The sequence below is a fragment of the Podarcis pityusensis genome (assembly GCF_964106645.2).
Source record: "Podarcis pityusensis genome assembly, chromosome: 8".
NCBI lineage: Eukaryota > Metazoa > Chordata > Lepidosauria > Squamata > Lacertidae > Podarcis > Podarcis pityusensis.
The window spans coordinates 88,751,996-88,779,635 of NC_138033.1; the positions used below are offsets into that span (position 1 = coordinate 88,751,996).

At 48.7% G+C, this 27,640-nt stretch overlaps 1 protein-coding gene across 10 annotated transcripts in view; it reads left to right on the forward strand.

Annotated features, from left to right (window-relative positions):
• ANK1 (ankyrin 1) overlaps window positions 1-27,640 on the forward strand; it is a 175,901-nt gene that overhangs the window by 26,378 nt on the left and 121,883 nt on the right. Inside the window, exon 1 of one of the 10 annotated variants that reach the window (XM_081016444.1) lies at window positions 26,750-26,904. The exons of the other annotated variants lie outside the window; for them this stretch is intronic. Within the exon in view, the coding sequence (XP_080872570.1) occupies window positions 26,869-26,904 (36 nt within the window). The 5' untranslated portion in view covers window positions 26,750-26,868. Of the gene's footprint in view, window positions 1-26,749; window positions 26,905-27,640 lie in introns of those variants that run through there. 10 annotated transcript variants of the gene reach the window in all.

The following is a 27,640-nucleotide window of genomic DNA, read 5'->3' on the forward strand; positions in this document are numbered from 1 at the left end:
AGGAGAAGGCATCATGAGCAACCCAGCCGGAACCGGAGAAGCAGGAGCTGGAGTGGGTCCAAGCCTGGAAGAAAGGTACCGGGTGTTGGAGGTCCAGCTAGCGCTGCAGACGGCGAGGCTTGAGGAGAGGAGGGCTCAGGATGCAGACAAAAAGGGGAAAGCCACCCAGCTCGCCAGAAAGGTACCAGGATTGGTGCAGAAATTTGGGGGGGAGCCCAAAGACTATCATGGCTTTCGGACAGAGATGCAATATGCCCTCAATCTGCAGTTTGATGAATTCCCTGACGAGGAATCACGAGTGGCTTTCGTGATTGGGCATCTTGAAAAGGGGGCGAGAGACTGGGTTAGACCCCTGATGGCAGAGAATAGTGACGTCCTAAAGGACACGATGAAGTTCTTTCGCGCCATGGATCTGATGTTTTCCAGCGATATTGAACAGGGAGTGGTGCGCAGACAGTTAATGGCTTGCAAACAGGGGAGCCGATCTGTCCGTGAGTACTGGACTGAGTTCACCATGCTGGTTCACAGATTGGGGTGGGACTTATCGGCGGAACCCATTCAAATGCTATTTGAAGAAGGGCTTTCTTCGGCTGTGAAAGACGAACTTTCCCGGGGCCCCAGGGCGGATTCTATGGACCAGCTGACCAAATCTGCGCTGACCATAGGAGCGCGCCAGGAGGCGAGAGCATTGGAGAGGCGGGAAGGGAAGGGGGAACGTTGGAAGGAGTTCCGCATTCCAGACATTCCAGAGCCAACTTTCCCGCCGGCAGAGCCGATGGAAATCGGAAGAGCGCGCGCGCGCGCAGTTTCAAAGCCCAGTGAGGGGGGAAAGAAGGAGGGAAAAGGCGCCCGGAAATGCTATCTCTGCCAACAGCCAGGTCACTTTGCCAGAGTCTGCCCCCAGAGGAAGGAATGGCAAGGGATGGTGGGAGCTGTGGAGGGAAGGGAGGAAGAAATACCGGAGCAAGTAAAAGCCAACGCCTGGCTGCCACCGTCGGGGCACAGCAGCCAGGCCAAAGAGCAGTGAAAGTGCCCACGCCAGAACCTCCTAAACCCGCCCTAGTGATAGAAGTGGCGCTAGAGCTGCCAAACGGACATCCTCTAAAGATAAAGGCGCTGTTGGACTCAGGCAGCTCCTGCAATTTCATGAGCAAAGAGTTTGCAGCTGAACACCAGATACAGACGATCCCTTTAAGCAACCCCCTGCAGGTGACCACGATCGATGGCAGGGAGCTGTTGGGAGGAGAAGTCAGCTTGCAGACCGTCCCAATGATAATGAAGGTGGCAAGGCACACCGAACTGATAGCGTTTAATGTGGCCACCTTGGGAGGAGCTCCCATTATATTGGGGATGAGCTGGCTAGCGTTACATGATCCGCTGGTGGGCTGGCATCAGAGAGTGGTTTCTTTTGGTTCAGCACATTGCTTAGAACACTGCAAAGAGGGAAAGGGTTTGGCAGGGGCCCAAGCCACCCTAGCAGGGACTGAAGTAACGGAGAACGTGAAGGTACCACGACAATACGCAGATCTCCGCGACGTCTTCAGCGAAAGGGAAGCTGACCAACTACCCCCGCATAGACCCTTTGACTGTCAAATCAATTTACTCCCTGGGGCACAGCTCCCTGTAGGCAAGCTGTACGCCATGTCAGACAGAGAGATGCAGGAGCTAAGGGCGTTCATTGACAAGAACCTGAAGAGAGGGTTCATCAGAGAGTCCAGGGCGGTGGGGGGCAGCCCAGTGTTTTTTGTGGATAAAAAAAACACGGACAAGCCGAGGCTTGTGTGTGATTTCAGGGCCTTAAACGCAGTGTCAGAACCAGTGGCCTTCCCTATGCCCAGGATTGATGACATTTTGACAAGGGTGCGGAAGGGAAAGATTTTCACAAAGCTGGACCTAAGGGGGGCGTACAACCTGATACGAATAAGGAAGGGGGATGAATGGAAAACCACCATGTTCACCCCTTTAGGGGCATTTGAATATCTCGTTATGCCCTTCGGCCTACAAGCAGGCTCCGCGTGCTTTCAATCGTTTATGAACCACGTCCTGGGGCCTTTGCTTTACAAGAATTGTGTGGCCTTCTTAGACGACGTGTTGGTGTATTCTGAGAATGAGGAGCAGCATGTGAGAGACGTCAGAGAAGTGTTGAGCAGGCTGCAAGCCAACCAGCTGTGGGTGAAACTGGAGAAGTGTCAGTTTCATACCAAGGAGGTGGAATTCCTGGGGTATCGCCTGTCAGACAAGGGATTGGCCATGGATCCCGGCAAGGTCCAGGCGGTGCTGGAATGGAAAACACCCAAAACAAGGAAGGATGTGCAGAGGTTCCTAGGATTTGGGAACTTCTATCGTAAGTTCATCCGAAACTTTGCCCACCTGACGGCGCCCATTACGGACTGTCTCAGCAGTAAGAAGAAGTTCGTTTGGACTGAGGAGGCGGAGCGAGCATTTGAGGAACTAAAAAGGGCCTTCGCCTCGGAAGGACAACTCCTGCATGTGGATTTACAAAAACCGATGAGAGTGGAAACTGACGCATCAGACAGAGCGATTGGGGCGGTGCTTCTGCAGCCAGGGAAGGAGGAGTCAGAGTGGAGACCGTGTGCCTTTTTTTCGCGAAAGCTGAACAAATCCGAGAGGAACTACACGGTGTATGACCGAGAACTACTCGCCATTCATGAGGCGTTCCGGAGATGGAGGCACCTGCTAATTGGCGCACAACATAAGGTGCAAGTGTGCACTGACCACAAGAACCTAGAGTATTGGAGGACGGCACGAGTGCTCAACCAACGGCAAGTGAGATGGGCCCAGGAGTTCTCCAAATTTAACTTTGAGATTTGTTACGTGCCAGGCCCAGAGAACATTAGGGCGGACGCTCTCTCTTGCAAACCTGAATATTTGGAGGGGGAGGGAGCACCCGAAGAGAGACATGTCATTCCAGAGGACCGCTGGGTGTGTGGGGCGGCATTGGTGGGACAAAGAGAACTGGTAGAGGAAACAGAGAATGATGAATACGCCCAGAATAAGCTCAGAGGTCTTAGGGGTGAGGGAGAGGAACCAGGGGGTTTCGAGGAAAGAAATGGAGCTTTGTATTACAAAGGGGCACTGTATATCCCTGAAGGAGACTTAAGGGGGAGGGTACTCAAGCAGTTGCACGACAGCCCCACGGCGGGGCATTTTGGACAACACAAAACCATGTGGTTGGTCACCAGGGAATTTTGGTGGCCTAAGGTGAGGGAAGATGTACGGGAGTATGTAAGAGGGTGCGAGCAATGCCAGCGAGCCAAAGGGGAGAGGCGGGCGCCGGCGGGGCTATTAGAACCCTTACCAACCCCAGAACGACCTTGGGAGGCAGTGTCGATAGATTTTATGACTGATCTGCCGAAGTCCAAGGGGAAAACAGCCATCATGGTGGTGGTAGACCTACTAACAAAGATGTGCCACTTTGTAGCCTGCTCGCATGCAGTCACGGCGGAAGAGACAGCGAAGTTATTTGTAGAACACATTTTTAGGTTGCACGGGGTGCCATTGAGGGTGGTCTCAGACCGAGGAAAACAATTTACTTCCAGGTTCTGGAGGAAGCTCATGAGCTTACTGCAGGTGGAGGTCAACTTTTCGACTGCCCGGCACCCTGAAACCAACGGGCAGGCGGAAAGAGCAAACGGTGTCCTCCAGCAATACCTGAGGTGTTATGTCAATGACAGAGAGAATGACTGGGTAGAAAAGTTGGCGCTGGCGGAATTTGCCTACAACAATGCCGAGAATGTGTCCACAGGGATGAGCCCCTTCTTGGCTAATTATGGGTGTCATCCCAGGGCTTTCCCAGGGGGAGAAGGGGAGAGATGGAGCGTCCCGGCAGCCGAGCATTTTGTAGAAGAAATGGAAGCAATCCATCGTCAGCTCCAACTCAACTTAGAAAGGGCGAAGGAAGAATACAAGAGGCAGGCAGACAAGAACCGAAGGGAAGGTGAAACCATAAGGGTGGGAGATAGGGTGTGGCTGTCAACCCAAGGGTTGCCGTTCAAAGGAGGTTGTAAGAAATTAAGACCCAGGAGATTGGGTCCCTTTGAGGTCATTCAACAGGTCAACCCAGTGGCTTTCAGGCTCCGGTTACCCAACCACATGAAACTGCACCCAGTATTTCACAGGTCGTTACTGTCACCGTATGAGGGGGGACGAGAAGGGATGGCCACTCGGGGACCGGTCATAGAAGAAAGAGAATGCAGCAGCCACGTGGCAGAAATCCTCGACGCCAGGTGGAAGGGGGATCAGGTGGAGTATTTGGTAGCGTGGGAAGGAGAACCGGAGTCAGAAAACACTTGGGTAATGGCAGAAGATATCAATGACGAGGTATTGATAGAAACGTTCCATCAAAGGTTCCCAAGGAAACCTCAGCCTGTGGAGAGGTTCCGGAGGGAATACTTTGGGACCACCGATGAGGAGGAGGAGTTGGAAGGATTCCCGGACTCGGAAGGGGAAGGGGAGATGGACTCTGAGGAGGAGGAGTACTTCGAGACCAGGAACCGCAACAGGTGGAGAGAAGTGTTCGAGACATCGGAAGATGAAGGAAGTTCATTCCGGGGTTTTGCCTCCTCACCGCCCGTAGAGGAGGGGGCGAGAGGGGGTGAAGGGGGCCCTGGAGGGGAGGTGGATGTCAGGGAACTGCCATCGGAAGGAAGGGAGGTGAAGGGGCTCACACAGGTTGGGAGAGACTCAGCAGCTGAAGAGGGAACCAGTAGGGGGAGAGGAGGTGAGCGGAGGGAAAGTGAGCTGGAGGGATGGCTCAGAGACACTTCCAGCGAAAACAGTGGGGAGGTTTCAGGACCTCCTGTAGGGACACCCACTCCTCGCCGGAAACTGTCACGCAGAGAGTCCAGAAGACGTGTTTCCGTTAAGGAGCTTTTATGTTGGAAGCGATTCCGAAAGCAACCACTGTCGGAATCTGCTAGTGACTAGAGGAGCCATGTCTGAGGGGCTCCGTCACAGACAGAGGTTTGTGGACTTGAACAAACTCTGAGGGGATACGATTTTACGCACAAGCAGCTCATCATCCCATCACACATACATACATACATACCACCCTTCATAAAGAGATTCCAGGACAGTTCACAGAATAAAATAAAAAATAAAACACAAGTAAATAATTAAACCAAAACAACAAGACAATAATGCCCCCCCTTCCCACAGATACATTTAAAAGGCCATAGGATAGTAATCAGCCAAAGGCTTGGTTGAAGATACCAGGTGATGGGGAAGAGCTTTCTCTGCCAGAGACCCTGCCGGTCCAGGTAGACAGCCGTGGGCCAGATGAACAAATTGCCTGCCTTGCTCCAGGACAGCTCCCTGTGCTCCTAGGCGCAGATACAGGCTGAAGATATTTTGGTGCTTGGGAAGAGCATCTAAATAATGCTTCCCTCCTCTAGCGGTTTTTTCGTCTTGCGAAGCAACCCTATTAGCGGCTTAGCGGATTAGCGCTATTAGCGGTTTAGCGGCTATTAAAGGCTTAGCGGATTAGCTGCTAAAAGGCTATTAGCGGCTTAGCGGCTTAGAAAAAGGGGGGGGAGCGAAAAAAAATCTCAAGACTCGCAAGACATTTTCGTCTTGCGAAGCAAGCCCATAGGGAAATTCGTCCTGCGAAGCGCATTGAAAAATGGAAAACCCTTTCATCTAGCGGGTTTTCCGTCTTGCGAGGCATTCGTCTTGCGGGGCACCACTGTACAATCTGCCAGGATGTCCTTGTGCCGCTCCCGTTTATTTTGGCAGGACAGCATCCTGTTTCAGGACCACACAGGATCTGCAAAGTTTCCCTGCCTACTCACCAATTTTTTGGCACAGACGGAGAAAGTTCAGTTTCTTGTGAGAATTCTAGTCACTATGGGAATTTCTAGCCTGAAGAGGAGGGAGTGAATTCTGGAGGGAGCGAATCCCCTCTTTTCTCTTGATGAGTCTCCTCCTCACAGCAGGCTGGGCCTCTGAGCCCTCTCATCCTCCATAGTCTGGGAAGGAGCAGCCCCAGATCTCCTGCCTCATTTGTTCCAGGCACGTCTCGGGGGCACAGTGGGGCTTTGTCTGCCTGACACTCACATGTTGTCCTTGCATGCCTCCCACTCCTGGTGTGAATCACAGAACTGTAGAGTTAGAAGGGATCCCAAGGATCATCTAGTCCAACCCCTGCTTGAATCCATTAGACTGGGTCCTAGAGAAGGAGAAATCAATGCCCTTTTAAAATGTTTGAGGGGGGGGTTATTGGGTTGCTTTTGTTTTTATTTTGATTATGTATTTTGTGTTTTTGTTTTGTGATATTATATTGTGAAGTCCCTGAGACCGGCGGGTATAGGGTGGCATATAAATTTTAATACTAATAAAATTAATAATACTAATAATAATCTTGTTCCCTCTTCCATGTGATAACTCTTGAGATATTTGAACATGTCAATCATATCTTCTCTCAGTCTCCTCTTTTCCAGGGTAAACATGCCCAGCTACTTCAGCTGCTCCTCGTAAGGCTTAGTTTCCATTTATCATCTTGGTTGCCCTCCTCTGCACATGTTCCAGCCTGTCAACATCCTTCTTAAATTGTGGTGCCCAGAACTGGACACAGTATTCCAGGTGTGCTCTGACCATGGCAGAATAGAGTGGGACTATGACTGCTCTTGATAGGGACACTAGACTTCTGTTGATGCAGCCTAGAATAGCATTAGCTTTTTTTCCTGCTGCATCACACTGTTGATTTATGGTAAACTTATGATCCACTAAAACTCCTAGGTCCTTTTCACATGTATTACTCACAATCCAGGCACCCCCAACCCCCAATATTAAATTTGTGCATCTGGTTCTTCCTACCTTACATTTGTCCCCATTGAAATTCATTTTGTTAGCTTGTGCCCAGTTCTCCAATCTGCTAAGAATCCTGATTCTGTGGCATTATCTACCCCTCCCAGGTTGGTGTCACCTGCAAATTTGGTAACCATCCCATCAATACCTTCATCCAAGTCACTAATAATGACATTGAACAGTGGGCTCAGAGGGAGCCATGAGAAACATATCTATCAGCATTAGTAGCAACTGACATGAATTTTTCTAATCATCTTTTTAAGGCATCCAAGCTGGAGGCCACCACTACCACCAAGGTCATGTAGGCCAAACATGCAAGCATAGTTTCTTTCACCAACTTATGGTCACTTGCAGTGGTTCAGAAACCGTGACCCTCGTTCCCTGCCTAGTGGAGAGCCTAACGTTTACTGGGCAGTGCAGATATCCATCTGCCTAGATGCTGAAGGGCCAGTTCCACCCAGCACGTGCAATGGGCCAGGGGCTGGAGCATCCAGAGCCAGTCTCGTCCCTCTGCTGCAGTCGTAGCAATCTCCCACATCACAGAACCGTCTTGGCAGCTGGCCCAGCTGTTCCCGTCGCTGGTGTCTGTTTCCAGTGGAGTGTGTCCTGTAAGCCCTGATCATCCCTCTTGCTCGGGAGGCGCCATCTAGCGGGAGACTTTGCCTCTAGGGCTTGCCAGGCTGCTTGCTTGCTGCACAAACGGATGCAATTCCCGTCACTGACGTGGGATTTGTGTGCAGTGGAGAGGACAAGAAGAGTAGGCTGATCATGCACAGATCTCGAAGTCCTGAGGGATTCCTTGGCATTCCAGTGCTGAATTCCAGGTGACCCTCCAGTGCACGGAAATGTTTTTCGAAGAGATTGTCTCAGCATGCTGCCAGACTCAACCCCCGCAAGGCTTTTTGTCCCTCTCTTGGAGTGGTTAATACACTTTTAAATAGGGAGACAGAAATTATTCAACAGATTATTCTGGATGAGAGTAATGATTTACCCCCAAACTTTTAGAGTACGCAAATAATCATGCCCCCCCCCATATTCCCCTGTGTGCTTCTGCTTCCTGTTTGTTGTCGTTACATAGGTGATTTCAGCAGATCAGGGACCCCATAGAGAACTGGATGGTGTCACAATGCCACACCTGAAATGATGAGTGGCTGTGTTAAAATCATGCAAGTTCCCACAATACAATTTGGCTACGTGATCAAGTCTCCAAGGGATACTGTGAGCACCACTGATTTAAATGAATAAGCTAAATTTCTGAGAGCAGTCCCAGAAATTATGTAGAAAAGAGAGAGACAGCAAACTGGAGTGGGTGAGCGGTTAAACTGTTCTGGTTTAATATTTGAACTGCACATCATACACAAGGAGAGTCTGTCATTGTAGAATGGTCCCATCATCCTTCCATCCCAATCCTATGCAAGTGCCTGGCCCTTTGGTCATGTGCCAAACTTGACATGGATTCACGGACTTCTCAGGTCTTCTCAGGTGATACTGCTGGGAATTACTTGTCTTATGTCTTGATCAGTTGGTCTAATGATTTTGCCTGCAAGGCTGTTTGGGGCAAGCCATGCCAACCTCCCTGACACTTGACGTCATATTTGATGCTGGAGGCGGGCAGGTAATGGCTGCACTTGGCCAAAAGGCAGCACCTGCCAATGTCCTGTGTGAGTGTCTGGAGGTGGTTGGAGGATGGGGGGTGGTTAATGGATTGAGGTTGAATCCTGACAAGACAGAAGTGCTGTTTGGGGGGGGACAGGGGGCGGGCTGGTGTGGGGGACTCCCTGGTCCTGAAGGACCAGGTGCGCAGCCTGGGAGTCATTTTGGACTCACAGCTGTCCATGGAGGCGCAGGTCAGTTCTGTGTCCAGGGCAGCTGTTTACCGGCTCCATCTGGTACGCAGGATGAGACCCTGCTTGCCTGTACACTCTGTAAGTAGTGATTATCTCTTGCTTGGATTCACTGGCACCATCTGTGGGGGCCCCTGGGTGCCTGGGCACCCACAAAATTTTGATTGTGGGTGCTCAGCTTCCACCCACTTACCTCTCTCTGGTGCCACAGTGGCAACTGGAGCTGAGCCTCCGCCTCCACTGCAGGGCCTTTGTTGGGGTTTCCTGAGGCTATGACAGGCCCTGTCAGGCCTACCCACAGCCACAGTGGGCCCCATCAGGCCTCTTCCTGCCATGTGACATCACCCGTGCATGCCGGAAACTCACAAAGTGGCGCAGAATCCAGTGCACGTGCTTGGACTACTGCAATGTGTTCTATGTGGGGCTACCTTTCAAGGTGATTTGGAAACTACAACTAAACTGGTGACTGGGAGCAACCACTGGGACCATAAAACTACTTAGGGAAGTTTAAAATGATTGATGTTTTATTCTGTTTTAATTTTCTGTTGGGAGCCGCCCAGAGTGGCTGGGAAAACCCAGCCAGTAGGGCAGGGTATGTATGTATGTATGTATGTATGTATGTATGTATGTATAAATAAATAAATCATCATCTATACAGACTCCCAGTATGTTTCTCAGCACAATTCAAAGTGTCAGTGCTGACCTTTAAAGCCCTAAGTAGCCTCAACCGTGTATACCTGAAGGAGCATCTCCACCCCCATCGTCCAGCCCAGACACTGAGGTCCAGCGCCGAGGGCCTTCTGGCGGTTCCCTCACCGTGAGAAGTGAGGTTACAGGCAGAGAGTCTTCTTGGTAGTGGCGCCCTCCCTGTGGAACACCCTCCCTTCAGATGCCAAGGAGATGAGTAATTATATAACATTTAGGAAACATCTGAAGGCAACCCTGTATAGGGAAGCTTTTTAAGGTGTAATGTTTTACTATGTTTATATATATTGGAAGCCACTCAGAATGGCTGGGGCAACCCAGTCAGATGGGCAGGGTGGGTGGATAAATAAATAAATAAATAAATAATGAAAAACCAACAAACCTTGCCGCATAACCCTGTTATGGGTCAGAAGCAGAGCTTACTAAATATTCTCTGGTTTCATATTTGCGATAGAAACCCCCCCCCCCCATGATGATAGGAATGATGGGGAGGGTTTTGATTCTCCCGGCTTCTCTTTTCTTCTTCTTGCTTCCATCACATTGGACTGGGAGGGGGATGAAGGACAGCCTGTTTCCTGGGCCTCCTCTTCAAGATCAGTGAGGGTGAGTCAAGGTGGGGGAAGTGAGGGCATTGCATGAGCAGTTTTGCAAGGCCTTTTTGAAAAATTGCTGAAAAGGGGAAGGTGTTTGGGGCACTGCTACAAACCCCCCACTCCCCTTCCCCCAGTCACCTGTGTGTGGTTTTGTTTTGGCTCTGGTCATGAGCTTCTGAGGGCTGCAGTGAGAGGTGCTGCAGTGCTATAAACGTATGATGCGCACTCGAGTGTGATTTTTATCGAGGAAATGTACCCATTCTGGCAGCTGGGGCCAGAACAAAATCCTAATTCTGCTGGTGTTCAAGGGGAGAGCGTGTGGTGTTGTGGTAAGAGTTTTGGCCTGGGACTTTGGGAGGCTAGAGCTCCGCTGCGTGATTGTGGGCCAGTCCCTGCCTCTCAGCCTAACCTCCCGCACAGGATTGCTGTGGCGATTAAAAGAGGAGGGGGAGAACCATGGATGCCACCCTGAGCTCCTTGAAGAAAGGCAGGGTATAAGTACCAAAATAAATAGATAAAAATAAAAAGATTTTCAGGCACGAAAAGGGTTGACGTTTGCTTTAAGTAAAACGGGCCCAGTGCAGTCTCCTGAGCCTTGCTGTGCCCTCCTCCTTCGTAGCTGTTCATTATACACATCTTTCTGACTTGCATCCAAGCCAAGGAGTTTGCTGCCTGCATCCAGAGGCATCTTACATAATTCAATTAGGCTTTGGACAAAAAATAAAAAACTCCCACCAGCCTCCCCTCTGAAGTGCTCGTAAGTGCTGATGAGTGAGCGCAGACGAGGCAGGCTCACCCCTTTCCTCTCTCAGATAACTTGGCAATTACCCTGGAGTGGAAGTTGTGCAGTTTCACTATGGCTTCTGGAATGTTTCCCTTCCCAAAATTGTGAGCTGTTAGCCAGCATCATCCTCATGGCAAGCAGGCGTGAGGAGAAGCTTTGACCGATCAGGTGGTCTGAGACTCGGTCATGCCAGGGTGTGACAAAATCCTGGAAACAGGCATTTCTTAAAAAGGAAATCATCACCGAAATAATGCCTTGGGTTTTAGCACAATATATGCTGCAATGGACTGTGTGTGTGTTTGTGTAGAGAGAGAGATAACCCTCTCTCCTCCGCTTGTCTGCTGCATGTAACAGGGCTTAGATTTCCCTGCTGCAGATACTGCAGTTTTTATGCCACTGGAGCATCTGCCGTGGGGCTCATTCCTAAACTCTCCCCCCTCCTTGCATGCCACCCACGGAACGTCCCAGGGCATTAAGTGGTTTAATTATAGATGGCAGAGCAGCCGAGAACATGAAAGGGGTGGATTCTCCTTTGTGTGCCCAGTTTCCTCAGGTTGGCTTAATTATGCATGGATGTTAATATGCCTCATGGCAAAACAGTGTCTTCAAAGGCAGCTTGTGGTGGCGAGAGGAGCCCCAAGTTTGCTCCAGGCCCAGGGCTGTCAGAGGAGTCTGGAGCCAGAGGTGGAGTGGCGGATGGCCGGAGGTGGCTTGGGATCTCTGCTGCGCCACAAAGCTCCCTGGGAGCCCCCCCCCCGCTCCCCCTCAGCTTGGCCTACTTTACAAGGTTGTTGCGAGGATAAAATGGGATAACTCCAACTCATGCTTGGCTGACGGCAGGACGATGCTTTGCAAAGAGCCAGCATGGTGTAGTGGTTGGAGCTTCGCCTTTACCTTAGAGCGTTGCATGAGGACTTGGAAAAAAGCAAAACTTTTCAGGATCTACTTTGTTTTTCTATTAGAATCCCCTAGAGCCACCAACTGGATGCAAGTGATTGTTTAAACTTATTGGTCACTTTTTTATTTTATTTGTAAAAGCCAATCAAAGTGACTTACAACAACAAACATTTAAACCAGCAAAAGGAAAACAGAAAAATCTGAAAGGTGATCGTGGCATTAAAGGGCAGGATTAAAGTCAAGGAAAACACAGATCCTTAAAAGCCGGAGGCCTGGCAGAAAATAAATGTTTTTGCCTGGCACACTTAGAATTAAGTGGCGAAGAAGTAAAGGCAGGTAGAAGCCCAGTATTGCTGCTGCCGTTGTGAAACCGTCCCTCTCTCTGCCCTCTGGCCTTTGACCTCTGAGACAGGTGTCATTTGACACCTGCACATTGCTTCAAAAGGGCTTCATCTGATTTTAAATCTGTATGATTATTTAAATCCCTGTTGACATTAGGCAGACATCTTTGCTGTACTGTTTTAGGTGTCTGCTGAAAACTATTCTACTACATTTGTTTAAAATTTTGTTTCAAAGTTTTCTATTGTTTTTTTTGCAAGTTTTAGATGCTTTTAATTCTTTTAAACAGAGGGAGCCAGTGTGGTGTAGTGGTTAGAGAGCTGGACTAGCACCTGGGAGACCAGGATTCAAATCCAACTTAGCCATGAAGTTTCACTGGGTGACCTGGGGGACGTCACTGCCTCTCAGCCTAACCTACCTCACAGGGTTGTGGGGAGGAGGAACGAGGAGAACCATGAGCTAATTGGAGGAAAAGGTGGCATTGTCTCGAGAGACAACGGAGTGGCCTCGGGGGTGAAGTCAAACCGTTGACATTCACCAGGGTGCAAGGCTGGGCGATGTGTCTGGGGGTCCTGGGCTGCCCAGATGACAAGACTCCCCTCGCTGATGTGTTCCAAAGGAAAGCGGAGCAAGACGTCTGGTACCATCTTGGTGGCAGGAGTCGCTGGAAGGAACCATGCAGGGCATCATCCACCCATTCTAAAGTGTTGTAACCCCTTTAAGGTTTCTTCTTACCAGTAGGCAGTATATAAATTTTATGAAATCAATAAATAAAATGTATGGTGTGAATGGAGCCCAAGTTTCTCACACACCACCAAACCTGGGTATTTTTGCTGTGCCAGCGTTTCCACGTGGCCTGCCATATCTCTGGAGAAAATGTAACAAGCTGAGTAAGTTCCAGCCTTGTCCTGGGCTGTAGCCAGGATATTGATCAGAAATGAATTGGATTCCAGCCCCTGATACTGCCAGGGAAGCGTTTATTTAAAGGGCTAAGCAGTTCCAGAGTTGAAGGCTGGAGGCACAGGAACCCACAGATGCTACTGAATGGCACTTTGGGAGCAGTCGGTGTGTGTGTGTGTGTGTGTGTGTGCAGCATCATGGACCAGAGGGGAGCCCCGCCATCTCAAAAAGGCACCATTGACGGAGGCTGCATCTAGCTGTGGGTCATCCTGACAGCTTAGAGTTTGACCTAAGTTCTTGATCATACTGCATTCCCTTGGCTTCCTTTCCCCTCCAGGCTCTCCTTGTTCTTCTGTAGGTGGAGATGAGCAGTCCTGAGAGATCACCCTCTCAACTCCCAAGTGCCCCAGAATTGCGTGCTTCTGTGTCCCCCATGGGCGTAGCTAGGGTTGTGGGGTTTTTTGGGGGGGGGGCAGAACTGAGCTATCTTCAACATGATTGATCAGTTAGTTGAGTATTTTTATTTATTTACTTGATTTGCAGGGGGGGGGGGCAGCTGTGCCCCTTGCCCCCTGGCTATGCCCATGTGTCCTCCTGTTCAGAGGACAGCGTCCACTCCACATCCAGGTTTGATCCTTGGCCCCTCCAGGCAGGGCTGGGACTGGGAGACAATGCAGTGGTCTGACTCACTCTAAGGCAGCTTCCTGTGTTCCTATGAGAGCAGGAGGGGTCTTGAAGTTGCCTGTCCTCCGCTGGCATACGTCAGGGGAGATGCCTCAGGTTTCTTTTGATAACAACAACAACACCTGAAGAAGTGTGCATGCACACGAAAGCTTATACCAAGAACAAACTTAGTTGGCCTCTAAGGTGCTACTGGACAATTATCTATCTATCTATCTATCTATCTATCTATCTATCTATCTATAATGTGTGTGTGTATATATAATCCATGATCAAGTCGTGGATGGCAGTGGTCTTATGAATCATTGACCTGACATTGCATAGCAGCACCTTCAGGTCATGTGGGTCTCCTTTGTTGATTCCAGCATCCTTCCGGTCTTCAAACAATGACTAAACCTGCCTCCTCGATAATGATGTGTTCTGGTCTTAGCATAACTCCTCCTCCTCCCTGTGATCCCTGAGATCTGGTGTCCCAGCGCACCCACCCCCAATGGAACCTGCCCCAGCCATTCTGTTGGCTGGGGCCACTCCCCGGCAACCCTGATGGCACTGAGACATATAAATGGGCACATGCAAATCTGAGTCCTCTTTCTAGTTGAATCACCCCCTCTTCTGGAGCGTCTGCTCTACCAAGGACTGATACATTTACTGTCTCATCATGTGCCCCCCTACACAAGGTTTTGGGTTTTGTCACTGCTGCTCTTGGAACATCTGCCCAGCAAGGAAACAAAACCCCTCTCTTTCTCTCTCGGTCACAAACAGGGTCAATGGATTCAAACCAGATCGATAGCAGGGGTCAATTAACCACGAGCAGAGCTGAGGGCCTTGGCATGTCCCCGGGGCTGGCAGCAGCCCAAGCCGAAGCAGGAACCTGCACTGTAAGCAGTAATTAAGAAGTGATTTGCCCTTGGGCACAGCATCAGGCACCTCTGATGCTTGGTGCCAGTGTCGCTCAGTTGTGAGCCTTGCTTGAGGCAGGTGACAATCCAAGCAGCCAAAGATCTGTGTGGCAAGAGACTCAGACTCACTGCCAAGGATGTAGGTGTCCTGGGCAAGGCGGATTTGGGCCACTGGTTCCACTGCCAAATTACCTCCTACCAAAACCCCTGGAATCAAAGATGGCCGACATGATGACTTCCAGGTGTCGTAGGGGCATGGCCAGGGGTCAGGAATCCTCGGAATTCTGCAGTGTTCAAAATTCCCTGGTTGCCAGTCACTTTTTGTAACTCACGACTATCCATTTGTGACCAAGTGGAGATTTATGGTTGCCAGGTTTGGTGACTGACATCTTCACCATCTCCTTGGCTGGTGGGCAGCAGTGTCTTTTGTTGTTGCACCACTACACTAGTTGGCTGACTCACGTGGCAGCACAGCAGCAAAAGATGCAGAGTTAACATGTCTTGAGAATTTTCTTTTTACTCTAACTGGTAAAAAATGTGACTGAATTGTTAAATATATTAATGTTGACAAGAGAAACAATTTGTTTTTTGCTTTGTAATCTTGCAAAAGGAAATGGCAGCTAGACATTCTACTGAGGCAACTGAAACCCAAGTTTAAGTTGCCATTTGGCGACTCGCTTTTATATCTGAGTTTCTAAGAATGGCGTTGTGGTCCAGCTGAAGAGCATCATGCTGGCTACCCTGTGGCCCTCCAGATGTCACTGGACTGTGACTTCCACCACCCCGGACTGTTGGCTGTGCTGGCTGGGGCTGATGGGAGTTGGAGTCCATCAGCATTGGGTGGCCACACCTCCCCCATGCCTGCCCTGGATTGCTTCTGCTGGGAATCTGCATCTATCCTGCGCATGACGGCTGCTTCTGCCCTGCTCCCTTCTGTGAGTTACTCTGAGCTCCTGGTTATGTTCTTCTTTAAATGCGAGCTGAGTTGACTCTCCTCCCCACCTTTCATTCCTGTCTTTCCTGGGGACCATGCCTCTGCCTGTCTGTAGTGACCTAGTTGTCCTCTGCTTGCCAGCCAGGAACAGCAAGCCAGCCAGCTGTGTAACCGAGAGAAGAGCTGGCCTGGAGATGCTTGTGGGATTTTTGTTTTGTTGGATGCAAAGCCTGGGCTGTTCCCTGGGGCTTTCCTCACACACAAGGAGAGGTGGAAGCAGCCTGTAAGGCCTCCAGATTATTTTAAGCACAGCAAAGGGCACGTGAGGTAGGAGAGGCTGCTGGGAATTTGTGTTTTGGGCCCCTGCCGTTTGTGGGTGATGGATAGTTACTGAGATGTGGTCACAGATCTGTTGCTGTAGACTGATATCTGCTGCAGTCTCCCCTGACCTAAAAGGAGGCTGGTTTTCCCTCTCCACCTCACAAGAATCCAGTGGTGTGTTCTTGCTAGTTCAGAATGAAGCAGGAGGCAGGCTTGTATTGTTTTTGACTTTTTTATTTTCTCAGTATTTTTCTTTTAAGGAAAAACCAAAACCTTCACGTTTCTGTGGATGCAGATAGAATTCAAGTGTCCTGCTTGATAGGTAGATGTGAGGGCAATTGTGCATCACTTGAAAGGAGGACGAGAGAGGGCACAGGACATCATACTATTTGCATATGCTAATTTATGTGAATGGATGCATGTTTAAAATTAATTTATTATACGTACAATACACCTCCCCATAGCAGGGTAAAACTGCATTTATATGAAGTGGAAATTGTTCTAGTGATTTATTTTTTCCATGGAATGTTTTCCATTTCATAAGTTATTTATAGATTAGTCTTTTTTTTGTCTACTGCATTTCAGTGTGGTATATAGGGTTCTCTTCCACCCCACTTTATCTCCACAACAACCCTGTGAGGTGCATTAGGCTGAGAGGCAGCCCAAGGTCATCCAGTCAGTTTCCTGGCTGAGTGGGATTTGAATCTTGGCCTCCCAGGTCGCAGTCCAGCCACTGCACTGTGAACTGGGACACAGTCCATGCGTAACCATGAAGGGGTACCAATTACAAATCAATATGAGGCAAGCTTGGCACGTTCAAAGGTTTCAGTAATGTTTGCGGAGTACAAGTAGAATGAACATGCTAAATTAGGATCCCTCTCCACCACACTGGGAAATTTACCAGGGCAAACTGAAAATTTCCTGACGCAAATTACCCTGTGCACATTGCCTTGACTTGCACAGGAATCTTTTCTGAAAAAGCCACGTCCCCTTGAACTTCAGCCAGGTGAGCCACACACCTGCTCTTTCTGTGCTCCAGATGCTAATGGGCAACATGAACATCCTCCTGCTGTACCGTCTTACGGTTCTTCATCTTTTGACTGGACTTGGACCAGACAGTCCTTCAAGCAGAAGATTCCTTTCAACAGAGGGCTGTCCTCCATAGAAGGAGGCCGCCTGGCTGACCTGCAGGCATGGCTGCTGATGGAAGGCATCCCTGTTGCCTGCCACTGCCGAGGCATCCCTTGCATGAGGCAGGGTGGAGCACCTGCCCCAGGTGATGGATTTTGGGCACCAGCATCACCTCCGGGCGGCCAGAGTTTCACAGGAAACTCAAGTCGCATAACAGGTTTGTGCAATTAAAGTGCTCTGTTGTCCAGGCACAATAAACACACATTAAAAAACCAGAGGCTTCGTGTGGTTAGGAAACAGTCAGCGATATGTCCCCCAAATGATGAGATGAACAATTTATGAACTGGAAGACTTATGTAACCTCCATGCAAACGATTTGAGATGAATACTCATTTTTGTAAAAATCCCATACATAAGAACCAAAACCAGTGCCCCACAAAAGTGGATGTTGCATAAATCTCCCACAAGCCTTGTGCAAGCAGATTGGGGCGAATTCCCAATAAATGGGTCATCTGGAGGGAGGATCTAGCCTATTAATACAGCCCACTGGGAAGTTCTCCAGATCATTAGCCAGAGTCAGGATCCAGCAAGTCAGGTGAGGGGCCTGTCAGTCCAACTTAGCCAGAGGCTGGCAGGGATCAAGTATAGCGCAGCAATCACAGATAGGGAGTAGGAGCACAGCAGAAGCCTCCTCACCCAACAGGGTGGGGACAGCAGCAGCCGTGCCTGCAAAAGGCTCAGTCCCCAGCCTGAAGAAGATGGAGAGATGCTGTCAGCCAGTGTAGTCAGCACTGAGCTTGGCGGGCCTGGCTCCTGGGCAGCTCTGGGGCCAGGGTTCTGCAGGACCTGGTGGACAGGGACTGACACTGGGGCATCCCAGATGGCATCCTTGAAGTGTAGAACTTCTGCCCCTGGACGTGTCTTGGAAGCGCTGCAGATGGACTAGGCAGGGAGCTGAATGGTGGGGGACTCAGAGCAGATGAGGGGAAGTCTTCACACAGTGCACCGTTAAACCATGGAAATTCACTTCCACAAAATGGTTGCTAGTTGTGATGGGTGATACAGTACCTCCAGGATTGGAAGAAGCCTTATGAGGAATGGTCGAGGGAGTGGAGGACGTTTAGCCTGGAAAAGAGGAGACTGAGAAGAGATTTTCATATATCTCAAGGGTTATCACACGGAAGAGGGAACTGGTTTGTTTTCTACTGCTCTGGAGGACCTGAACCAATGGGTTGAAATTACAAGAAAGGAGATTCCGACTCAACTTTAGGAACAACTTTCTTATGGGAAGAGTTAGAATCATAGAATCATAGAATCATAGAGTTGGAAGAGACCACAAGGGCCATCGAGTCCAACCCCCTGCCAAGCAGGAAACACCATCAGAGCACTCCTGACATATGGTTGTCAAGCCTCTGCTTAAAGACCTCCAAAGAAGGAGACTCCACCACACTCCTTGCCAGCAAATTCCACCGTCGAACAGCTCTTACTGTCAGGAAGTTCTTCCTAATGTTTAGGTGGAATCTTCTTTCTTGTAGTTTGGATCCATTGCTCCGTGTCCGCTTCTCTGGAGCAACAGAAAACAACCTTTCTCCCTCCTCTATGTGACATCCTGTTATATATTTGAACATGGCTATCATATTACCCCTTAACCTCCTCTTCTCCAGGCTAAGCATAAGCCTTATGAGGAACGGCTAAGGGAGCTGGGCATGTTTAGCCTGGAGAAGAGGAGGTTAAGGGGTGATATGATAGCCATGTTCAAATATATAAAAGGATGTCACATAGAGGAGGGAGAAAGGTTGTTTTCTGCTGCTCCAGAGAAGCGGACACGGAGCAATGGATCCAAACTACAAGAAAGAAGATTCCACCTCAACATTAGGAAGAACTTCCTGACAGTAGGAGCTGTTCGACAGTGGAATTTGCTGCCAAGGAGTGTGGTGGAGTCTCCTTCTTTGGAGGTCTTTAAGCAGAGGCTTGACAACCATATGTCAGGAGTGCTCTGATGGTGTTTCCTGCTTGGCAGGGGGTTGGACTCGATGGCCCTTGTGGTCTCTTCCAACTCTATGATTCTATGATTCTAAACATGCCCAGCTCCCTTAGCCGTTCCTCATAAGGCATCGTTTCCAGGCCTTTGACCATTTTGGTTGCCCTCCTCTGGACACGTTCCAGTTTGTCAGTGTCCTTCTTGAACTGTGGTGCCCAGAACTGGACACAGTACTCCAGGTGAGGTCTGACCAGAGCAGAATACAGTGGCACTATTACTCCCCTTGATCTAGATGCTATACTCCTATTGATGAGGCCCAGAATTGCATTGGCTGTTTTAGCTGCCGCGTCACATTGGCTTTTTTAGCTGCCGTTGTTTGATAGTAGAATGGACTACATTGGAAGATGGTGGACTCTTTTTCATTCTAGGTTTTCAAACAAAGGTTGGATGACCACCAGTCAGGGATTCTTTAGCTGTGATCCCTGCACTGTGGGGGGTTGGACTAGATGACCCTCGGGACCCCTTCCAACTCTACAGCCCTATGGTTCCATGTCTCTGCATATCATTTGTTGGGGGAAATGGGTAGGGAGGGCACTGCTCTTGTGCTCCTGTCCCACTTGGGGGCTTCCCAGTGGGGCATCTGCTTGGCCCCTGTGGGAGCAGGCTGCTGGACTAGGTGGGCCCCCTTTGTCCCCTTCTTAGGACAGCTGGGAACCCAGATGCCAAGCCGACTCAGGGTGGTGTCTGACGGCATAGCAATGCGTATTCCAGTTGCGGGTGTGGGTGGATGCTGCTGTCAGTGGCCGTCCAAGGCTGCAGTCTTATCTGACAACAGCAGCTGGGTTGGAAAGCTGCCCCCTGTTTACATTTCCCACAATACCATGGAAGTTTGCTCATTTGGGGCATGATGGGAAATGCAACACAGGTGCATTGTGGGAAATGCAAAATAGGGGCATGGTAGGAAATGCAACACAGGAACATAGGAAGCTGCCTGATACTGAGTCAGACCATGCGGAGCCAGCTGGCTGCATGGTATGGCTGCACAGATTGCTGTACCACAGCAGGGACACAGAAAAGATGGCCAGCAGCTTCATCTCTCTCTCTCTCTCTCTCTCTCTCTCTCTCTCTCTCTCTCTCTCTCTTTCTGGAGGGGGGACAGCTGTTGTGGAGTGACATTTCAAGTGGCCACCAGATGGCGCCGTGTCATCTAAAGCCACTCCAGATTGGATAGATTGGGGTCGGAGCAGCTGCAGCGCTCCTCTCCCTGTGCCAGTTGTTTCTGCCCTGGAAGGAAGCAATTCTTTGAGCTGAATCAAGGATGCAAATGTGGCTGACTTGCAGGTATCTGCTTACCTGCAGAACTTATTCTGCTCCTGCTCTGAGAAGGCCCTGAGATCCAGTCCTCCTGACAAATGCAAATCCTGCTCCCTTGCTTCTCCAGCTTTTGGGATTTGGCCAGATACACCATGGTCTTCTGCACTCTTAGGCCTAAGCGGTATAGTTTAAATGGCTAGGAGACTGAGGTGCAGCTGTTCACATCTTATCTTCATGAGGACCTTGATAATTGGAGTGGGTTGTCTAATACTTTCTTAGCCTCTGCTCCCCCACCTGGAAATGGAAGCATTAATTCTGACCTACTTTACAAGGTTGCTGTAACGAGAAGGAGGGAACCTATGCATGTGACATGATTTGAACATTTGAGGGCCTTCTGTATTTATTGTTTCTCACAAGCAATAGATGAGATGGAGTCCCGCTCCAGACTGCAAGAGGATGCCCTAATATAAAAATACCCGATAGCACATAAAAAACTAGCCTGTCAGAATTCTTCTTTTCAGCATGCCAACTTTCTAGATGCAGGGATTTTTACTTTTACAAAAAAATTGTTATGGAGACTCCTTTGGCACTGGCCAAGCCAAGGTTCACCACAGCAACTGTTGCAGCCACTCTCTTCACAGCCTCAAAGGCTAGAAATTTGTCCCCCCCCCCCCCCAGGTTGATGTTCCCAAGAATTATACTCCCAATATCACATTCCTCACTTTTTTTTGGACTTGAACAGAATCCCAGAAAACAGCCAGCCTGCTAAAGCTTCTGGCCTCAGGTTCCAATATCTTTTTGCCTGAGGTTCCTGACATAAATGGTTCTTAAAATTGCATCAAGTGGTCCGTGCACCTAGCAGACCTTATTTTGGAATGAAGCTTTTCCTCTGCTGCTTTTTTCTTTAAATGACTGTGCAGATGCTCATTCTGCGTTAACTTGCCCCCTCCTTATCAAACTCCCAGTGCATAGATAGTACTTCTGCTGTTGCATTAGAAAGACAGTCGGGTGTCTTTCTCTCTAGAATATTAACCCATCTCTCAGTCCTGTCAGGGGTATCTCTGTCCCAAAGAGGATGCCATAGCTAGCTGCATGTGATGGAGGGGGCATTCACTCATTCCTCCAGCCCTGACAAGAAAGAGCGATGGGTTGAGGGAGGTGAGATGTAAACAGGCCAATCAATGGGAGAGTGCTTGGAAGGATGTGATTAAAGTAGCAAAGTAATTGATGGAGCAAGACAGATAAATCTCTCCAGGTTGGAGCCTCTGCCATCTGCAAATAGCTAACAAAAACAATTAGTGATCCCTGTATTAAATCACTGCATCCTGCCTGGCTTTGATGCCCTGATGAATGACAGCTAGACTAGGCCTTAGCCTAAAGATGCGCAAACAGTATCCGTGCGAGGTCTGTATGTGGGAGATTTCACTCTGAAAGTGGATGCAGCACGGTGTTAAGCGGCCAGAGTCTTGGATTGGGACCTGGGAGGCCTGGATTCAAATCCTTGCCCAGCCCTGAAGGTTAGTAGGGTGACTTTGGGCCAGTCACTCTCTCTCAGCCTAATTTGCTTTACAGGGTTTTGTAAGGATAAAATGGGAAAGGAGAGAGCCATAGATGCCACTTACAAGTCAATTGAGGAAAGGTGGGATATAGAGATGTGAGGATGGATGGAGGGATGGATAGATAAATGAATGAATGAATGAATGAACAAACAAACAAATGAATGAATCCCTCAAAAATCCTCGTTTCCTAGCTTGAAGGGGTAAGATGCAGGACCTTGTCCTGGAGGACAAGCCATTGTGAGTGAAGAAAATAATAGGGAGTGAGAGGGTTAAGTGCTCCAACACTCCATCCTCATTGAAAGAAGGGGCAACTCCCACAGCTGCTTTTCCTTTAAAATCATAGCAACTCTCTTTATGAGAAGGCAGAGCGCTGGCCCTTTTAACTCAGTATTGTCTGCACTCCAAGGTTTCACCTGCAGATGAAAGGGATTGAACCCAGGACCTTCTGCATGTGGAGGAGATGCTCTACCACTGAGCTACAGCCCTTGGCTACAAGGGACTTACATGGGATCAGAGTGAAGCTGTTGTGAGCTGTTAAGTTTTGTGGCCTTACTGTCAAGGCCAAAATATTACATAGATTCTTCTGGGCACTTCCAGGCTGGTGTTATTTTTGGGTGGGATTCCATCACATACTGCCAAGTTCAGGTTATGCAGTTATTGCTAATTTTGCACTCTTGAACAACAAACCCCTTTGTGGTAATTGTACCACTCTATTCTGCCTTGGTCAGACCACACCTGGAATACTGTGTCTGATTCTGGGTACCACAATTTAAGAAGGATGTTGGCAAGCTGGAATGTGTGCAGAGGAGGGCAACCAAGATGATCAGGGGTCTGGAAACTAAGTCTTATGAGGAACGGTTGAAGGAGCTGGGTATGTTTAGCCTGGGAAAGAGAAGACTGAGAGGAGACATGATAGCTATCTTCAAATATCTCAAGGGCTGTCACGTGGAAGTGGGAGCATGCTTGTAGGACTCGAACCAATGGCTTCAAGTTACAAGAAAGGAGATTCCAGCTAAACATCAGGAAGAACTTTCTGACAGTAATAGCTATTCAACAGTGGAATGGTCTCCCTTGGGAGGTTTTTAAGCAGAGCTTGGATGGTCATCTGTCAGGGATGCTTTAGCTGAAATGCCTGCATTGCAGGGGGTTGCACTAGATGCCCCTCGGGATCCCTTCCAGCTCTCAGATTCTATGACTTCCTCCAAAAATCAGGGGGTTTTTTTGCAATAAGGAAAGTGATGGGGAAATGATGGGAAGTGTGGGATATAACCTGCTTTGACATAAAGTTCTCTAATCTTCCTGCAAGCAAATCAGGGTTAAATGCTCAGTGAACAGGTCCTCTGGAAGCACAACCCTGCCACCCAGCTAGGTCTGTATCCGAATTCCCAGCATTGTCAGACCCTTCAACTTATAAATTGCACAAGCGGCCCTTCCCTTTCCCCATGTAAAGAGGAGGACCACCAGCAGGGAGCAAAGGGGGAGCAGAGGTCCTCTGGGGACCACTAATCTGTGTTCCTTTGTGGCAGGAGAATCTTCATGCATCTTTTGTATAATGTCTAATTTTGCACTCAGAAGGAAGTGGAGAAACATCTTCCTGGGGTTGAGAAGGTGGACAGGGAGAAAGAAGCTTTTCTCCCCCTCGTCATACCAGACCTGTGCCTCTTTTTGCCATTTTGATTTCTTGAGGGCAGATAGCTGGAGGTTTGGTCTTTGTAGCTTTCCTGGTAGCTCTTGGAATTGTTGTATGAAAAGAAAGTAAATGTGGGTGGCAGTGGCGTAGCGTGGGGGGTGCAGGGGGGGCCGGCCACACCGGGCGCAACATCTGGGGGGGGCATGCTCGCCGCCTCTGGAGTCGCCGAAGAGCCTCAGGCGCAGGCTGTAGCAGAGCCCCATGTCTTGTGGAACCGACGAGCTGGCAGCGGCTCTCAGCGCTCGCCGCGGTCCCCGCGCTGCAGCTGCTGGGCCATGTTGCATTTTCCTCACCTCTCTGCCCTCCTCCTCCTCCGGGCAAGCGGCGTCATTTGGGCGGCAGCGCCAGCGGCAACTCGCCTCAGATCACCTGACACGGACCCGCCGCCGCCGCCGTGGCTACCTTACCGTAAATACCCCAGCCCAGGCAGCAGCAAGAAGAAGCTGGCAGCGGCGGCAGGTTAGGGGTTAGGGGGCGCAAATTACTTGCCTTGCCCTGGGTTAGGGGGTGCAAATTACTTGCCTTGCCCCGGGTGCTGACAACCCACGCTACGCCGCTGGTGGGTGGAATTCCAGGAGTCTTCAGGAAGGTTGCAGAACATTTCAGGCAAGCAAATACTGTGTGCAGTGCAAACTCCTTGTCCTTACTTACTAAGGACAAATAATCAATCCATTTCCTGTCTTTGCCAGTTTCAGAGGTATTCATTCCTAAGTCTGTTCCTTCTAGCTTCTGTTTTTTTTTTTAAAATAATTTTTATTTAAGTTTTGAACAACAAAGGAAGAAAAGAAAAACATACACAATACATATCTCAAAAAAAAGAAAAAAAATAACAAAAACACACAGAAAAGAACACAGTTCAACAATAAAAAACAAAAAACCTAACAATTAAAAACAATATCTCTTTTCCATTTCCGTTTTTTTAGTTAACTTATTTTCTGGACTTCCTCATACCTCCCTCTTTTGTATTCCAATCCAAATTGTTTGTCCAGCTATTTCTTTTCAACTTTTTTAATCCCAATCTTTAACTTTAATATAATATTATAATATATATCTTCAATTTCTTTAAACCCGGTCTTTAATCTTAATATAATATAACATTAAAATTTTCCCTCTTAGTTGTCAAATTTCCATTTCTTTAAACATTTTTAATCCTAATCTTAATCTTATTCTATCATTAACTTTAACCTGTACAGCTGGAAACCGCTTATTTTCAGTCCAACATCGCTCTAACATTCTTTAATTTTACAATGTTTCTGAAGATAGTCTTTGAATTTCTTCCAATCTTCCTCCACCGACTCTTCTCCCTTCTAGCTTCTGTATCATTACACATTTTTTTACACATTGTACGGCAAAATTAGGAAAACTGCATTCCGACCTGCATATTAGACCAGGAAATGTGAATCTAGTTGGTTCACTTAAACATGCAGACTGGAATTAAATCCTGTTTGAGTTCTCTGTGCCCCCTGGATCTGCTATTCAACTCTGTGCTGCTGTTTTATATTCCCCTTTTTAAATGGCTCTTGTCTGCTCTCCCTTCCTGCCCTTTCTATGCTTTGGGGCTCTTTCCCTTGGCCAAAGCGGGAAGTGCAAACAAGTAAGCAAAACTAGTGGAGAGAAGCCCTTTGGACAGTGAAAGGCCAGCGGAGATGACCTGACGAAAGCTTGAAGATTAGTCATGCTTTGGCCTGAGCTGTGCAAGGGCCTCTATCTCATCTTTATTTTATAATCTTTGTCAGTCTCCTTCCCCACGCAAGGAGACATAACATCCATTAAATCATTCTTAAGAATGAGTGAAAACAGTGCAAGACTTGAAGGTGAAGATACCTTTGTGTCTGTGACGATGCTGTAAATCCTAGAATGCAGATTTCTATTGAGAATTGCAGAGGTGCATTCAAGATACTGAAAATTAGCAAGGCTTCTACTCTCCATGGAAAATATATATATGCTGCCAGTTTCTTTATAAGGCTAAGGGACTTGAGCTGCAGTCTGGAAAGTGCTTCTGCCTCTGGGGTGGAATTTCTTTGCTGCTTCCCACTGATCAGTATGGGACACAGTCCCTCAGGAAACTCTCCCATTACTGCCATGTTGAAACAAATGTGACTCACAGTTCTGGAGCTCCCCAGACTACTCAGAGCTTTTCCATGGAAGCTGATTCATTAGGGCAAATACGTTGATGCAAAGGACATAAAAGAGATATATAGAAAGGAGAATTCCCTGGATGCCAAGATCCAGGTTTGGGCCAACTACTCTTGGGTGAGAAAAGCCCAGCAGAGATTTTAAATCACAAAATATGCAGAGTGGCAATATTGACTATTAGACCTTTAAAATATGAGTTCCAAAGTTTCCCTCTTCCCTAGCATAGAAAAAGATCACGTGTTTGGTAAGTTAAAAATGGTTTACTTACAAACTCCCCAAAGGTCAGATTCATAGCCATATCTATACAGCATTCAGAAAAAGTTGCTCAGACAGAAAAACTTAGCTTAGTTCCAAAGTGCTGAAAGTTATTGCTACAGGAACTCCAGAGTGGCTTGTAAGAGCGATGCAGTCTGAGCTTGGGGCAACTAGTTTAGAAACTCAGGAAGCTGCCATAGACTGAGCCAGACCACTAGTCCATCTAGCGCAGTGTTGTCTACAGTGGCTGGCTGAGGTTTTTAAGCAGGAGTCTCTCTCACCCGCACCCCCTGGAAATGTTGCCATTTGGACCTTCTGCATGCACAGCAGGTGCTCTACACCTGAGCTACAACCCTTCCCTGATTTACAATGCAGACAATGACAGGGACCTTGTAGGTAACAAGCAACTAACAAGTGGCTGGGGCAACCCAGTCAGATGGGCAGGGAAGAAGAAGAAGAAGAAGAAGAAGAAGAAGAAGAAGAAGAAGAAGACACAGTGACAACAATAAAAGCAATAGCCTATTTTATTTGCAGGGCTGTTGTGAAGATTACTGGGCTAATGTATGCAAATTGCTCTGCCCACTAGGAATGCACTCTACATTAGGCTAGGAATGTGCAAAGCTACCTTAGAGCAAGGTGACAAAGGGTGAGGTGTAACATTTTTAAAATTAAAACAACGCTACGTCAATGCCAAGGCTTATTATCTGCTTGGTCTCCTTGCTACATCTGCCAGTGATGCTTTATTTAATGGCTACAACGAAATCATCCCAAGCCGTGAGCTTGTTTATGGACTGTGTTCTGTGATAAGGCAGAGTTCATGAGCTCTGCTGTCCTGCCTTCTGTATAATCTCACAGTCCCAGAAGGGGGGGCCTCCCCTGCAGCAGGCGCTGCAGCATCTCTGTGCCTGCCGATTATGGTGTGCCCCATCTCAACTTCTATCTGCCACTCCTTCTATCTGCCACTCCTGGTGTGGAGCGTCTGTGTGGCTGAAGAAAGTTCAGCAGTGAGCCCCATCCTTTGAGTGTGCAGCCTGAAAGCATTGGGGGGATCCACTTGCTTTCCTGGAGCAAGCAGCGGCGATGTCGGGTTCCATATGGCAATGGGGCCAGTGCAGAGTAAGTATTGCTACAGCAGATTTTGCTTGGGTGTCCTTTCAATCCTAGACTTGACTTAGAGCCTGGGTAGGCAAACTAAGGCCCGGGGGCTGGATCCGGCCCAATCGCCTTCTAAATCTGTCCCACGGATGGTCTGGGAATCATCGTGTTTTTACATGAGTAGAATGTGTGCTTTTATTTAAAATGCATCTCTGGGTTATTTGTGGGGCATAGGAATTCGTTCATTATTATTTTTCAAAATGTAGTTCGGCCCCCCACAAGGTCTGAGGGACAGTGGAGCGGCCCCTGCTGAAAAAGTTTGCTGACCCCTGACCCAGAGGCAGGCAGGCAGCAGTGCTTTTTCAAAGAAAAGAAAAGAAGGTGCCAGTATTCACCATGCAGTTGTTGCAGGAAGTGCCACACTTCTAACATTTGGGGGGAGGGATAGGGGCCAGCACGGTGTACCCTTGAGTACCCCCAGGAAAAAAAGGACTGGCTGGAGGTACCTCCTTATAGTAGCAAACTGATTTTCTGAGGGTGGACTCTAATGCAGCCAAAACAGCATCACCCACACTCAAGAGAGAGGTGTCCGCAGGCTTTTTGGAAGGAGCCTGGCTCGCCTTGGTATACCAGGCACCACTATTGCTAATGGTCACACAGGTTCTGCAGGCTTTTGAAATGCAACAGAAACCTACAACACCGGCTGCCTGTTTCTGCACTTCTTTTGCTAGCTGCTGTAGACAGGCTTGGGTGCAAT